The sequence below is a fragment of the Anabrus simplex genome, chromosome 11, assembly GCF_040414725.1.
Source record: "Anabrus simplex isolate iqAnaSimp1 chromosome 11, ASM4041472v1, whole genome shotgun sequence".
Classification (NCBI taxonomy): domain Eukaryota; kingdom Metazoa; phylum Arthropoda; class Insecta; order Orthoptera; family Tettigoniidae; genus Anabrus; species Anabrus simplex.
The window spans coordinates 106762705-106780160 of record NC_090275.1 but is presented as its reverse complement, the minus strand read 5'-3'; the positions used below and the strand labels follow the sequence as shown (position 1 = coordinate 106780160).

Sequence of the window (17456 nt, the reverse complement as noted above, 5' to 3'; positions counted from 1 at the left end):
GTTGACCGACGAAGGTCGGATAGGAAAAATGAAGGTGAGGAACCTGACACAAGTGGTATCAATCGCAGGACTCAGCTAAGGGCTCCATGGTCGCCAACCCACGCTACCAAGCTGAGAGCCCTGGTTCCCTAACCCTTTAGTCGCCTCTTACGACAGGCAGGTGATACCGTGGATGTATTTTACTGCCCCCATCCATAATGGGATTATTCGTTGAGAGAACAGTCCCAAATTATTGCGAACATACACAAAAGAGGTGCCGGTACTGCATTCACACAGTTGATTTTCATCAGTTATCCATCTGTGACAACATCAAGACGCAGTAAAAAACTGTAACACAAATTGTTAACGTACGTGGCGGGATTCCTCTCTACCTTAGTGAGGTATTGTGTAACTAATCTTTAGAGTAAGAATCAAACTATTATAAAATTAACACATCTGCTTATCAGGAAATCCTTGATGTTTGAAATAATCCGTTAAAGAATTTAATACCGAGCTCGATAGCTGCAGTCGCTTAAGTGCGGCCAGTATCCAGTATTCGGGAGATAGTAGGTTCGAACTCCACTGTCGGCAACCCTGAAGATGGTTTTCCGTGGTTTTCCATTTTCACACCAGGTAAATGCTGGGGCTGTACCTTAAGGCCACGGCCGCTTCCTTCCCACTCCTAGCCGTTTCCTGTCCCATCGTCGCCATAAGACCTATCTGTGTCAGTGCGACGTAAAGCAACTTGCAAAAAAAAAGGAATTTAATTTGTATAATAAAAGCTGGGGAAAATATTTTTATGAAAGCACTAACGCTGTTGACTAGTCAGTTGTACACATTTCAAATCCTTCGCGTGGACAGTTTAAAAAGTATTATGGTAGCGGTGCCTTTATCGTCCTGTAACTCATATAACTCCCTGATCAGAATGAAGAGGTGTCTGTATGGAGGGCTTATGGTTGTCATACGTCAGGGATTCTATAGATTTTCGATTTTATGGATAAACATCATCGTCTATAATGCCAGTATTAAGCTAATCGAAGTTAGTTATTTTCCTTAACAAGTTCATTCAAATGCTTCGCTAACAGCACAAACTGTGCAATAAACCTGCAATGAAATTTTCGAGTACTGATAATACAGCGCTTATATACAAACTGACACTTGTGAGGCTTTTCAAGTGATAGTGAACATAGAGGAAATTTCTTTAAAGAAATGGAATAGAAACACTGAATATTATTTACCTGTAGTTCAAGGCCCCCTCCCCAGGGGAGAGTCGAATGGCAACCACAGTACTCGTATCAGATCTTCCTTGGTCAGTACTGAGATTTTCCGCTGTTAGTTTTCTTGAGACATTGGGGTCATTGTGGTCGGCGATTGTGAAGATGGTGCGTAAACAATTTTGGCAGTCTGCTGCTGTTGCTATAGCAACAAGCCCTCCACGTTGGACGATATTCAGTTGTTTCTCTGATCGAGACGTCATCCCCACCTCGCGCTTTTCGAAAATAGCGCTGTCTGTAGCGCCGTGCAGGTGGGTTGGCCTTGAAACTCAGGGATGTGTGTAATTCCCAGTCATACAGTATTGCGTAATCTTCAGCTTGCAGTTCATGTATATCATTCTGTTACGCTGTAGGTGCGCCATGACATTGAAATCTATTCAGTTCTAGGTGCTCGAAACACGTCAGTCTAAATTCCGCAGGACATTTCGTTTCATCCAACGTGGGCTTCAATTTCGAGCTCACTTCCCTTGTGGGTGACAGTCCCACAAATGGCCGCCTATTTCCGTTCAGGAGAGAAAGAATTCGTCCATTTAGCTCTGTGTACTTTATTTGACATTTGTGTTATGTTTTGGGTCCATTAGGAAGCCCATTCAGTTGCATGTTTTCTTGTTACAGCACCTCCTAGACTGCAGGCACTGCGGAACAGAGACTTGAGTGGTACTGGAGCCTCAATCCGCGCGTATGCTCTTCACTTAGCAGCTGATAGCAGTACAACGTTTGCTCAAAATATCGACAACTTCATCTCGTGTACGCGGGAGTCACGCGAGGTGAATCCCCAGGTGGTCATGAGGAACATGAGGCAGTTCATGTCTGGCATGAAGAACTACCTCGTCAAACATGGGGAACGCGAATTCGAGAAAGAGGTGGAGAAGGAACGAGTTAAGGTGAGCCGCTGTTTCTTCAAGAAAATCTAAAGTAATTAAGCATGAAAAAATGTTTTCATTTTATGGCCGTTTTCTGCTTCCACTTGGCTATCACATTAACATAATTGTTTGTTAGAGTGTGAGGTTTTGGGGATGATTAAGTATACTGCACACTCATAGATTCAGTTAACAAGTCCCGTAGTTCATCTACCTTGTCAAGACCCCCTGTGTTCTCAGAAATAACAGACTGACGGGCGCTCTTAGTTATTGTTACATCCTAGCTATGCATTCATCATCTTCATCTCTAAGAACCCATTCACAATCAAAACGTTATTCCGACGACAAGAAACGCAACTAATCATTCACAATGACAGCCGACATTAATATAAAAACAAAAGAATTGGGCATAGCGAATATTCGTTATGAATAGAGATAAAAATATGAAGATCTGGCAGTGCAATCAATTTGTTTCAACCGTAGCCTACGTAATATTTTTACAACATTCTGCGCGAAATGCGGGGCAGTAACCCTGAACGATTTCAGCATTATACAGGCTGTATCAGACTTCAATAGATATTCGTCTAGGGATTATAGAAGAGACAAAAAACAGATTTTTGTAAAATAACTTATACTAGGTCGAACATCAGTACCGGTACCGTAGTTGAACTGTATTTTGAGTGGTTTACGTTAAAACTCTTGGGTTACTTATCAATTGAGTTGTAATCTTTTTTTAAAAAAAATGCTGTTCAAAAGTCCGTCGTCCTGTTTCAGTACACACTCTGTGCAACGAAATGCTATTGCCCATCGTACACGCATGCTCAGACATAATTTTCCGATGTAAGCAAAGCATAGCGCACTCCCACCTCCACGCCTAAAGCATTAGTATTTCAAGTAGACTTGGTTGTCGGTTGTCATTAAAATAAACGCAGCCGCGGATCTATTGAAGTAATAGAAAAAAACACTCTGTTAATTATAGTATCAAAAGGTAAAGAAGGTTTTCAACCGAAACATATTGGACACTAGGTAGGGATGTTTTGTAATTGCGTCATTTCGAGTCATAATTTGAAAACAGATAATAAAACAACTTAACAAAAGCTTTTGATATAACTGACCACAGCTTGCTTTTAGAAAAGTTATACATGTATGGAGTTCGAGGAATGGCCTGTAACTGGGGCAAATCATTTTTAGGGGATAGAAGACAGATTGTTGAAATATCATATATCGGTATTGATTTGAGCAAAAAATGTAATTAAGAATGTGTATTCTTGTGCCAGAAACATAGATCATGGTGTTCCACAGGGATCCATTTTAGGACCGTTATTATTTTTAGTATTTATTAATGATATTGTCCAAATTGTCAATGATATTCAACGAGTGCAATTAACTTTGTTTGCAGATATTACTGTTTTTGTAGCTGATGAAAGTTCTGAAGGATTAGAATTAAAGGCAGGCAATATAGTGAATAATATCCTGAGTTGGCTTGAAGATAATAAATTAATTTTAAGTAGGCTAAGCAGAAAACTTCTTCGATTAGATTTCACCATAAGATTAATCTAAATATGGAAATTAGTCAAATATCATTTGGAGAGACGATAGTTGAGTATTCATCATCAGCAAAGTTTCTATAGGCTTGTGAATGGATGAATCATTAAGCTGGGAAAAACATAGAGTTTATAGGGAAAAAGCTTAGTAGAATTAATTTCATGATAATATCTTTGAAAAATAGTTTAAATTTAGAGGCTTGCCAAATAATGTATTTTGCATATGTCCATCCCATTCTAACCTATGGAATCATTTACTGGGGGAATTCACAAAATAGAGAAGTCATCTTTAAATTACAATGGAAAATAATTAGAGGAATGGCCAGTGTTGGCAGGACAAGCTGCAAGTAATACTTTAAACTTTATTTTATTTTACCATTGCCTAGCCTTTATATATTCTATACTCTTGTATATATGAAGGAGAATGTAAACAGTTTCACCATAAACTCTGATATATATAGGTATAACACTAGAAATAGACACAGCCTGCACATAGAACCATACAAAACTAAGCTATATGAATCAAGTTTGAGTTATGCAGGAGTACATTTATTTAATAAATTGCCAGACTACATTAAGCATATAAAACCATGTTCAAAATTTCAGAAAGAATTATTCAAATTTGTTTCTAACCATTGTTTTTATTTGAGAATACTTAGCTCTTGAAAATTAATGTATCGCCTTTAAAAAAAAATCTGTACCTCTTTACCACAATGTATTTTTCTCTTTATTTCTCATGGCATGTATATTATTGTTTTATCCTTTGTTACTGTAAATATGATTTTTGACGTGTCCCAAATCACTGTATGATTAGTTGGATGAAATACAATACAATACAATACAACATTTAAAGGCAGGCAATATAGTGAATAATATCCTGAGGTGGCTTGAAGATAATCAATTAATTTTAAGTAGGCTAAGCAGAAAACTTCTTTGATTAGATTTCACCATAAGATTAATCTAAATATGGAAATTAGTCAAATATTATCTGGAGAGACCATAGTTGAGTACTCATCATCAGTGAAGTTTCTGGGCTTGTGGATGGATGAATCATTAACCTGGGAAAAACATAGTTTATAGGGAAAAAGCTTAGTAGAATTTTACTGAAGTAATTTCATTATAAATTACCAACTGGGATATAGAATTACAATAAATTCTATAAACAGAAAATTAATATACTAAAATAAGATTTCGATCTACAAATGATTACAACGGTTTAATATTTCTTTATAAAAATAACTAAAAATGCATTTTACTGCTTGAACAATAGGCCTAAGTTTTTTACAGAAATCTTATAATAAAAAATATGAATCTATCGCATCTTTCTAGAAACTATATAAATAAAATAACAGTACGGTAAGATAATAAACTCTTATTATTATTATTATTATTATTATTATTATTATTATTATTATTATTATTATTATTATTATTATTATTATTATTACAGCCTGTACTTGTAGACATGATACAGGCTTTTGGACTTATGCCATGTCAAGGAAACAAGGTGAAATTAAAAAGAATTTCACCTGTCTACAATGATGATGATGATGATGATGATAGTCCATAGTTACATAATCAGTATAATACATTTTTAACAAAAGAAAAAGAGAAATTAACACACAACTAATTGTGAAATGATTATTATATAGCTAAATAATTGTTAAATACTGACTTGACAAGTGTAAGTGAAGCATTTTCCCTCCCTGTCAAGAAAATTAATAATCAGTACATGCCCTATTTCTTTTTTATCACCTGCTTTAGGCACTTAGGGATGGAAAAAGGCTGGTTCATTCCTCAGATTCACCCAAACTTGATAGCAGTGCACCAATAGAGCTGCTCTTGTCCTCCTGCCTTGGCACCCACGTTTACCATTCTTGCCTTAACATATTCTATTATGTCATGTGGGAGGTAACTCAAAACATGAACGTCACAATGCTGTTCAAAGAAAGCTTTGATTAAATGTGCAGAGTGAACAGAGCCATTATCTTGTGCAAACTTAATCATGGGAACTTCTTCCACAGGGTAAATGGCTCAAACACTACGAAGAACAGCACCTTCTAAAATTTTGCATATTCCCAAGCGGTCAAATGTGGAGCGACTTCTATTCAATTCTCCTGGTTGAGAACGAATTATCCACCTGAATAACCCACATATAATGTGATTTGATTGATTTTTCTCTTTAATATGCTAATTTTCATACTATCCTCACTTCATTTGAAGATTCAAGGAATTAGATTGCAAACTACCTCCTGTGGGTGGGGGATGCAGATGAAGAATACACCCACGATATTCCCTGCCTGTCGTAAGAGGTGACTAAAAGGGGCGACCAAGGGATGATTGTATTAGAACCATGAAACTACTTGTGATTAGTACCACCACGCGGGAACAGCATGGATCGCTTTTACTTGCGCATAGTACCATTATGTTAGGTACCAAATAGGTTTGTGATTGGTAGCAACAGAGTGCGTTGCTGGCTTCTACAGTACCTGCGATTAGTACCACTTTAGGAGTGACACCATGGTTCTGGCTTGCCAGTGATAAGTACCCAGTATATGAGGAACACCACGGGATAGTGCGGGTCCCTGTGGTTAGTACACGTATATAATGAACACCAAAGGTTTGCGTTGCCCTGTAAATGGCACCGCAATGTGCGAAACACCATAGGTCTGTATTCCTTGTACAAATTTCATTACCTGTGAGTAGTGCCATACCGTGTGGAATGCTGCGAGTTTACGCTACTTTTGAGTAGTACCACAACATGACAAATACCATGGTTCTACTTTCCTAGCAATAAGTACCATTATGAGGGGCCGATGACTTTTATTTTGGACCCCTTTAGACTAAAAGCATCATCGATTCAGTATTATGCTAGGCGCAGTCCCTTGGTCAGTAATAATATTGTTTCATGTCAGTTTCTGTGAATGTGAGGCATTGCGGGTCGGATCCACTGATTGTTTTAAATTCATATCCATCCATTCATTCTTCGTCCTCATGTTTTGAATTCTGGTCATTGGAGGATTTTGGACTTTTGTTATTCCATTTTGTCTCATTTCGTACTATTAGAGGCCGATGACCTAGATGTTAGGCCCCATTAAATAACAAGCATCATCATCATAATCAGATTGCAAACTTTCTACACAGTCTGCTGCTAAGAACAACTGTTTAGCATTGAGCAAGATGCTTACCACATTTCACAAATTACTACCCAACACTTTTGGTAAAAGATCCAAGTAAACTATGAGGGTAACATCACATCTAAACTGCTCTCAAATTTCTTGTTTATTATGGTTGATGAGCTTGGTCACTTTATTTATGAAACTAATTCATCTATATTTATTGTAATGTCATACTTCTTGTCATTATAAACTCTTGTTCTTCTGGAAAAGAAATCAAATTAATATTCCTTGCTTTTGTTTCAGCTTAAAGCCAACGAGTTTCTGAACCTGGATGCCATTCTTGAAGCAGTGATGCATAAACTAGTTGTAAGGCCGCTGAAGGAACATTTGTACCAGCTGTTTGTAGACGAGTACACCCGATCTGGTGCGATAGAACTTCTTGCAGACAACATTCGGTATGCTCGCACCAAGCCCCTCCACGAACTGGGACTGAGGTCGAAGATAGCCACTCCTTCGGAACAATCGCTAGAAACCATCTGCCGATACCTCCAGAGGCTTCAGGAAGTGGACTCTCCACTCGAGAAACTGGAAAACCTCCTTGCCTGCATATCAGCCATCTTCAACTCCGTATGTATAATTTATTATAATCCACTTCTACACGGTGATATGATAGTATGGTTTTTTTAAATTTTAATATGTTCCCTTATATGAAGGTTACCCCAAAATAAAATTGTTCATATGTATGTATTGTTCTGAACCATACTACGTTAAAGAAAAGGCCTTTAGGATAATTCATTTGGTGTTTTAACGTGAAAAAGGGAGCTTTCAAGAATTTAGCATTTTCAGTGTGTGGATTCACCAGTTTAGACCTGGAAAATACTTGGGTATTATACTTCATTTGTTTTTGTTCTTCTTGAGCCTGAAACAATTCCTATGTCTTGGTTACATTCACAAATTCAAAGGCAATTTTGAAAGTAACGGTAATAAATGTTTAGCTATGAAAGATTTTTATCATTTTTATATTCATCACCTTCATCTTCTTGAACCAGCTCCAGTTTCCCGGGTGCAGTGAATGAGCGCTCTCCATTTACTTCTCTCCATGTAGATGTCTTCTGTAACCTGCTACAAATCCAGATCTTGCCCAGCTAGATCATTTCTAATCTGATCAATTTATCTCTTCCTTGGCTGACCTCTTGATCTTTTGCTTTTGAGTTCTTTCTCAAACCACATTCTAACTGATCTTTCAGTCCATTTCTTTTGAGGTGACCAAACCATTTCAGCCTGGCTTCAAAACAGATCTCGCAAAGGAAATTAAATATACGAAGATTGTCTCGTAGTTTAACCTGTTTTTCCACATAGACACCCTGGACATTTAGACACTTGTTGTCTAGAGACCAGTTTAACTCGGTTAAGGTTACTAAGTTCTCCACATGTGAACCTTCCCTGGGTACATTTTTCTTCACTTTGTGATATTTAAATATTTCCTGGGAAAATGTGTACAGCATTAGTTTAACGTAATATTATAGTGATTATTATACTTCAATAATGTGTTACTAACATTATTTACATTATTTACATGGTTATTGTACAATCGTGTTCTTTGTAATGGACAGGAATCCATGTGGTTGTCCTGAAACATTTACTACATTGGCCTTGTGCAGTTCTCCTTTGGTATTACTTCATATCTCAGTATATCCAAAACTTGAGAAAAGAAATAGTAATTGTCTACTTCTGTTTGATATCTTCTGCCTTCATAAATAGATAAAATAAAACATGTCTATTTCTAATTCGCAGTTTGAAAGTACTTTCATACTTGATAACCAGACTTTAAAGGATTCCAGTTTCAGATGTAGTTTGAATCATCTCATTTATCTAACTCTGTGGCTACTTTCCCTCTTGTCTCCTTTGGTACGATCGTGGGCAGGTCTGCAATCCTGAGGTCGTTGTGCCTTGATCTTCCTACTGATTCTTTATCATTGGCTTGCAGTACAAAAAGTCTCGTTGCCACAGTTGATTTCTCTGCTCGGAGGTACATGACCATACCAGCACAGACAGATTTACCATCTCTTCCCTGATTGGAGCTACTCCATGTCACCCTACTACTTATCATTTGTAACATGATCAAGAAGTGTCAGGCCAGATGTCCACCATAGTATTCTTGTTTCTATTACAGAATTGTTGATCCACTTCTTTGGTAACCAGCTGACATTAGGCACTATAGAGAGTGAATTGCTGAATGATAGAGCAGTATATTTTTTATTCAAATTTGCTGACACTGAAGACACCAGTCATGTTGGACTTATTTTGACTGCAGGTGAAGTTGGCGAATCAGGGGCGATGCATCACTCTGGGTGCCGACGACTTCCTACCTCTTTTTGTGTGGGTTCTGGTCCAGAGCGGGATGGTGGCCGCTGAGATCGAGGCAGAGTACATGTGGGGTCTGCTTCACCCGTCTCTCCTGTCCGGCGAGGGAGGCTACTATCTTACGACACTCTCCAGTGCCGTCCATGTGCTCAAGAACTTCCGAGCCTGTTCCGAAGAACAGAGCAAGACTCTAGGGCCTGGAGCTAGTCTTGATGTAAGTGAAGCTATGTGACAAGCACTCTTTCGTGTTTATTTATTATGCTACTTATGTTGTTTTATGTTCATATTGAGGCCATATTTTTGATGGAATATTTTATAAAATATGGATTTGTGATCAGTTTTCCTTTAGCTCTACAGCCTGGGAACATGAACATGATAGTGATGCTGCAAAATCAGAGATATTTTAGTCCATGGAAAGTTGAATGTTCACAGTGGGATTTGTAGCAGTGTTTTTGTAGTAAAATGCACATTAGTTGAGCTTTGTGCAAGATTTTTTCTTCCCCTTTTATTTATTGGTCTTCCTAAGCTGCTACAATCGCTAAGTATGAAATTTGTCTCTCTAGTGTGGACCTGAAATACTTCTTTACAATATTAATTTTTCATACTTTGTTGTCACTTTTCTTTTTCTTTTTTGTTTGTGTTTGCTTTTTTTTTTTGCTGTACTTGGTAATGAGTATGTGAACTGGTAGGTAGAATATTTATAGCATTCTGACGTAATAAGGTTGAACTCTTGAAGCACCATCGCTGATCATTTAGATGGGTGTGAAACATAGTCTCAAGTACTGTAAGTCTCAAATATGTTAAATAGTGTATTGATCTTAGCCATGAAACTTGCACATTACTGACCTTGCCTTGTTTAGTGATGGTCCTTCTTGGTGTTATCTCCTTATAAGTAATAAAAACGTAAAATTTTGTGGTTATTAACTTCATTATAAATGATTAAAAATCATAGCATTTTAGATGAATGTGAAACCATATGTGGAAATCACAGATGTGAGAAACAAGTTCTGTCATCAAAATGATGGATTTGGTCTTTTTAATGTTAGTAATGCTTGCCTTCTGTGTTAGCATCGCTGTACACAGGAGGAATTATTGATCACCTTTAAATTCTTTTGACATATTTAACATCAGAATCGTACAATAGATGTAAAGTTGTCACTCCTAATTTATTTTCTTTCTGAATGATATGTAATTAATGTATGATTTTTGTAGCTAAAACAAATTTGTAATGTGTTCCATTGCATCCATTGACTTGCCTTCACTTTCAAATTGCTCCTGGAGAGAATTTGGAATATTGAAATAATAAAACATCTAGTACAACATGAAGTGAGGGAATTCCATTTCCTGTTCTTCTTTCCTTAGAGAGACCTTTCTTTGTGACTGTAAGTTATTTGCACCATTCACATGTTTGATGCAGCGCTAAAACAGATATCTTACTGGGCGAGTTGGCCGTGCGGTCAGAGGCGTGCGGCTGTGAGCTTGCATCCAGGAGATAGTGGGTTCGAATCCCACTGTCGGCAGCCCTGAAGATGGTTTTCCGTGGTTTCCCATTTTCACACCAGGCAAATGCTGGGGCTGTACCTTAATTAAGGCCACGGCCGCTTCCTTCCAACTCCTAGGCCTTTCCTATCCCATCGTTGCCACAAGACCTCTCTGTGTCGGCGCGACATAAAACCAATAGCAAATAAAAAAAATTAAAAAAAACAGATCTCGTCAAAACCTGTACTCCTGTTGGAACTTTGAAAATTCCAGATTTTTGTATTAATACGTATAGTAGAAGCCAAAGTGTAGATTGGACTGCTGTATTAAATCCCGTCATGATTCATAAATGATATATATTTCGGATATGACAGAGTACAACTCTTAGTGCTGCCAACTGTGTAGTGTACTTACATATAAAATTAGAAGTTAAACAATTATTTACATATTTTCTGAACTTCTGTATATAGTAGATTTCTTCTCTGCAAAATCAGTAACACATCATGTAATTGTGCTATCCGTTTGCTTTAATTTTTAAGTAAAACTATCTTCATTAAGTAAATATAAAGTCCTGTTAATAAATATAATTAAAAAATGTAGAGAAAGATCTGCAAAATATCCCTAATCATCTGGGGTTCTGGGCATTTAGCTGAAAACCTGAGCTTCAACTTTATAATACATCCTCGCTATCAATTTCTCATAGAAAAAATAAAAATTCGTAATTGCATTTATTATTGTTATTAATTTTATTGGCTGCTCATCCTTTGAGCTGCTCCTTGCTTTGTAAATCTGTAATATAATTCTCTTACTAGCACATCTACTTTCAGAGTGGTAGTTTCTTGTTTAGGGTACACATCTATGGAGTACATCCATCAGAAGGTTGTGAATTGTTTATTAAGTGCATTTGTGACTCTATGAAAGAGATGACCCTGTACATTTAAGTTTTTTAAAGTTGTTAAAGAACTTGGGGGAGTGGAGCTAAGGCTGTATTTGGTGAGCCGTCGAATGCTATTTTGGTATGTTAAGAAAATAAAATCCCTTGCATTATTTCTTTTTACCTTCCTTGGTTTCTTTTTTGAAATATTTTGTCTGTAATCTTCCTTTCTTTACTGCTGTCTGTATTTAGTGTACTACAAATTCTGTTGATCAAATAATTTTGACCGGGCGAGTTGGCCGTGCAGTTAGGAGCACGGAGCTGTGAGCTCACATCCGGGAGGTAGTGGGTTCAAATCCCACAGTCCGCAGCCCTGAAGATGGTTTTCCATGGTTTCACATTTTCACACCAGGCAAATGCTAGGACCACGGCTGCTTCCTTCGCATTCCTAGGCCTTTCCTGTCCCATCGTCGCCATAAAACCTATCTGTGTTGGTGCAGGGTAAAACAAATAGGAAAAAAATTTTTTTGCAGGTAACCAAGTTCTGTCCTAACCACAGAGTTAGTAAATAGTATTCTAGAGGTAGCAGCAGTGCCACCTCAGCTGTATGGCAAAATGCTCTCTCACTGCTGTACTCGTCAGTGTAAATAGACTTTCAAAACTGTGTGGGTATTGATATAGTTTTAAATTCTCACATGTAACATTCTTAGAGTAGAAAGAAATACCAAAAAGCATAAATACAGGAGAAATGTGCGATATGAGAGGACAGTGTGCAGTTGCACTTAAGTAACATAAAATCAGTTTATTATTCGTGGCAAGTCTTCAAACAACATACTTTTGGATTGGAGGTACACATATTTTGCTATCTTGTGCATAAATGGCAGGACCTCTGGCATAATTCTGTCCCTACGACTGAAAAATTATCTTGTATTAAGCGAATGTGAGAGTTTTTAGTCCTACAAACATTGGCAAGATTTTGGGGCAAAGTAGACAAAATGTTGTCATCACTGTTTTGTTGTGGTTTCAGTCTGTTATGGAGTTCTTATTTAGCTTTTCCTCAAATGTTCAATTTGCTCAAAGATTTTAAGTTGTAAATTATATGATTGAAGAGAACTGAAAAATAATTTTCAATAATTTAATGTGCAGATAGTCCTGTATGATATTTAAAAGAATACTAATATTAATTAAAATAATGATCTCAGATGTTCACATGGTGTTGCACATGTAGCATATAAATTATACATTATACATACTAAAAGAATACTAATATTAATTAAAGAATACTAATATTAATTAAAATACTGTAATGATCTCAGATATTCACATGGTGTTGCACATCTAGTATATAAATTAAACATTCTACATTGTATGAAGGGAAAGTAATAAAATGCACAGTACTACTTGAGCAACCGACCCGTGTGGATGTACGGTAAGGCGAGTGCAGTATAGCATGATCGGCATTGAGCAATATCGGGCGGCGATAGGTGGCTGGCTTGGCAGGCAGAAGAAGATGACAGGGCATGTGGCAAATAATGGAGAACTGGGGAAGATCGGCGAGGTTATCTTGGCAGCAACGGTGATAACTATGCTATTAATTATAGGGGGAGTGGAGATGAATCCAGGCCCTGACATGAGCTGGGAGGACTGGGAGAGAATCAAGGGGATGATAGGAGACGCCATTAAAACACATACTGGAGAAGCATTGGTAAATGAATTTAGAAAGGAACAAGCCAAGGGATTTGAAGACCTGGTTCAAGGAGCAGTGGGGAGCCACGGAAAAAAGAATAGAGGAGAATGAGAGAGCAACGGGAGTGCTAAAAGAGCAGGTGAGAAATCTGGAAAAGGAAGTGACGTTTCTGAAGAATGAGCTCGGCCTCGTCGACCAAGAAAGGATGAAGAAATGTGTATATATATATATATATATATATGGATTACAGGAAGAGCGAAATGAAGATAAAGTGAAGCTTATATATAAAGTGGTGGACCTCGTCCAAAATAAGCTGAAACTTCACTTCAGTGAAGTGGATATGGACGATGTCGAAAGAGTAGGAAAAGTGAAAGGTAGGAGACCGGTGAAAGTGAAGTCGATGTCAACCATAATGGCGGACATAGTGTTAAAAAAAACGCAAGGAACTTACAAGGTGAAAGGATCTGGATAAACAAAGACTTGGGAAGAGAAGGGATTGAGAAGATGAAAATCCTACAAAAACATTTAGGCAGAGCTAAACATCAAGGCCTTAAAGCATTTATTAAGGATTAAAGGTTAGTGGTAACAAGTGGTGTATGCTGGAGTGTTTGGTCTGTAACAAAACTAAAAAGGATGGAGGAAGAGCTGAAACAGGAAGAGGAACGCTCAGAGCGGCCAAGAGAGACAGGAGTACGCCCAAGAGGAGGGAGGAAACGTAACTATGGCTGAAGCCGAGACAAGAACACAGTGCAGTGCAAGATAGTGTAAGTGAAAGATCAATTGTGCAGGTTCATTCATGAAGTGTTATCAGATAGTGTTCCGAAAGGAAAAGAGGGTGCACTGAGTACCGATCCAGAGGGGGACAAGAAAGAGACCTTATGACCAAGGGGAGAATTAGGAGCCTGAAAGACCTATGGGGGAAAAGAAATAAAGGTTTGGAAGATAAAGAGAAGAAGGATGACAAAGCGTCAAAGAATGATGAAGGGAGGTAGAAGCTGAGAGCGAGAGGGTGACAAGAAGTAAGAATAGGGATGGCGGTTTGGAGGGTAGGGAAAAAAAAGCTGTAACTAGGCTGGAAAATAGGCTTTGTTAATATTAAAGGTGTACTGAGAAAGTAACAAAATGTATATACAGAAAATATATTCAATAACTGTTATTGCTATCAGCAAACACAAAAAGTGAACAATATACAATTCCGTGCTATTGTGCACTTCAATGGTATTATAGGAAAGGAAAAATGGAATCCATCAGGTTACTCTAAACACTGAATATTTATGACCACAAGTAACCAATCACATTATACACCTCAATATAATCAGTCTTCTAAGAAATATGTTGAGAAATCAACATTATCTTCTGATTATAATGAAGAGTAACAGTGTAGTGTGTTAACCTATTATGAAACAAAATTGTCTTTGTCAACCTGCTTTTAACATTGGGATCGTGCATGTATGACTTGCCAACATGATGCATACGTTTATTTGTATGCTCTTTTACAATCGGCTTGATCAACCTGATGACATGATTTTCTGCATATTCACTTTCGAAGGTATGGTCATTCAGTTAAAGGAAAAGGTCATCCGTTATATTTCCTAAACATTAATTTCAGTCCTCAAGGTAAGATACAACCACAAAGTTAGTGCAAGTAGACCAATCCACATGACAATAAATGTCATGCAAAATATTCTTTCATATGCAGGAAATTGATTTTCAAATAAACTTATCTGTGGAATAATATGCCGTTGCTCTTCACAAACCTCTCTGTGCAGCCATAAATCCACAAGGGACAGGCATTTTCCTTCAGAGAAGTATATACTTAAACTTATTCTGAAGCTTCAGTAGTGATAGTGCCAAACAGCGTGCTCACTCAACCTTGCATGTGACTGCAGTGCCACTGCTACCTCTAATGTGTATTTTACTAACTCTATGGTACTAACACATAAGTTAGATGCGAGGATGATCACGAATGAGAGACTGCTGACTGCCAATTGTAAGGAGACACTTGTATTTTTTCTATTCATATTTTTCTTAAAATAAATAAATGTCACTCCTCACCCCCATTATTCTGTAACAGTAACCTGGTTTTCTGAAGCTGCCTTTATCTTCAGTGCGCTTAAATGTTGAACCCAAATTAACTGTAGTTAGTGTAAAATAAATTTTTCTTAACCCATTTAATTTAATTTGTACTTGCCTTGAAGAGCTTTTAAGAACGGCTTCAGGAAAAAACAGCACAAGTATGTCAAGTTAATTTATTTATTGGTAATTGATTCCCTCTTCTCTACTTTCCCAGCTCAACTACTGTGTCTTTATTTATGCTGCCTTCCACAACTTTACTGTAGCCATTTTAGAAAGGAGAGAGGTAAAAAGAGAGAGAGTAGAAATGTTAATCGCAGTTTACAAGTAAGGTGAATTGCTCTGAAATCATATTATCTGGGTCATTTCCTGGTAAGTTGCGATTGTCTTTAAAGAAATATTGCAAACTTTGAAATAAGAAGATGAGCTGCTCGACTAAGTGATATGTTCCCAAGCTGTCATTGGAGAGATACCATGGACTGACATTCGTGGACAAACAAGCTTGAGTGGAGTTTTTGAAAGTACGAAAGATAATAAACTTAAGATAAAATTAGAAGTAAAGAGAATAAATTGAGGCAAATAATATTCGTTTACAGGAGAAGGAAATAGGGGTTGGAATAATTTATTAAGGGAAATGTTTGATACATTTCAAACTTCTTTGAAAACATTGAACAGAAGAATTATCTACAAGACTTATTTTATGCCCGTTTTGATGTGTGGATCAGAAATGTGGGAAAAAGAGAGGGATAAAAGTAGAATACAAGCAGTGGAAATGAACTTCAAAACGTGTCTAGTAGGTTTAACAAGAATGGACAGAGTAAGAAATGAGAGTTTTGGAAATGGTAAATGAGGTACCCCTACAGAAAAAGATTAAAAAATCAAGGCTGCAAGTGGTATGGACATGTTAAGAGAATGGGAGAAGAGAGGATACCAAGAGATGTTTGAAATGGAGTTGAAGGGAAGAAGACCTAGAGGAAGACTGAGGTACAGTTGGCTGAAAGGTGTAAAGAAGAGCATCGAGGCAAGACGAGGGAACTGGACGACTGTGATAGAAGACAGGTGGTGGATGGACAGAAAACTGTGGAGAGGCTTATGTTCCAAGCGGACCCAGCCTGTGGTTGGAAACTGCTCCAATGATGATGAAGAAGACTAGGTAAACAACTAATAGGGCAACAGCCCTAAATGCAGATCACTGGTGATTGTGATTGTGAAATTCACTCTGGTGACGTTATCTCCTGCTGTTACTTCTCACCTCATAAAGTTCAACAGGGTTGGAATAAAAATGGTAGGGGAAGATTTGGGAGTGAAACTGAAGGAGGAGCTGGGATAGGTGAGCTAAACATCAGAAGTCGCATTTTATTCCAGGCGAGTGGACGCTCTCAGTGGGTTTCCCTATGTGCGATGATAATACTAAAGTAATCAATTACCGGGCACGTTGGCCATGCGGTTAGGAGCGCGTGGCTGTGAGTTTGCATTCGGGAGATAGTGGGTTCGAATCCCACTGTCGGCAGCCCTGAAGATGGTTTTCTGTGGTTTCCCATTTTCACACCAGGCAGATGCTGGGGCTGTACCTTAAGACCACGGCCGCTTCCTTCCAACTCCTAGGCCTCTCCTATCCCATCGTCACCATAAGACCTATCTGTGTTGGTGCGACGTAAAGAAAGAAAAAAAAAAGCAGCAGCAATCAATTGATAATTGGGACATGCAACTTAGAAACTCTGCTCGATATGATAGATAATGACAAACCTGAAAGAACAACCGTTCATATCAATTATGAGCTATCTACAATTAATACCAACCCTTGATTGAAAATAGAATACCAGAGAAGGAAAAGTTATTCCTATACCATCTTTTGGAAGGATATGGACAAGGGGAGAGTTACATTCATGGTGTAGGTTTCACTGTGAAAACTAAATTGGTTAATAATCACCAACTTGATCCCACTGGAACTGGTGAAAGAATGACACCTTTCAGGACTTAACTTTAGGACTTTCATTTCTACTTTTGTTCTGGCCTTAGATGCTGATGAAGTTAATAACCAGTTCTATAACCTGCTGACTATAACAATCTCCATGGTACCAGCTGCAGATAAGGTCTTGGTGACTTAGAGGCATTATGGAAAAATGTGATCGGTAAGTAGACACTGAGCAAATACAATGCCAGTAGACTACTGCTTCTTGGCCTATGTGCTGAACACGAAACT

At 37.8% G+C, this 17456-nt stretch overlaps 1 protein-coding gene across 1 annotated transcript in view; it reads left to right on the top strand.

Annotated features, from left to right (window-relative positions):
- spri (sprint) overlaps positions 1 to 17456 on the top strand; it is a 648574-nt gene that overhangs the window by 607862 nt on the left and 23256 nt on the right. The window contains exons 12-14 of the mRNA XM_067155462.2: positions 1869 to 2137; positions 7080 to 7403; positions 9091 to 9354. Coding sequence (XP_067011563.2) covers positions 1869 to 2137; positions 7080 to 7403; positions 9091 to 9354 — 857 coding nt within the window. The remainder of the gene's footprint in view (positions 1 to 1868; positions 2138 to 7079; positions 7404 to 9090; positions 9355 to 17456) is intronic.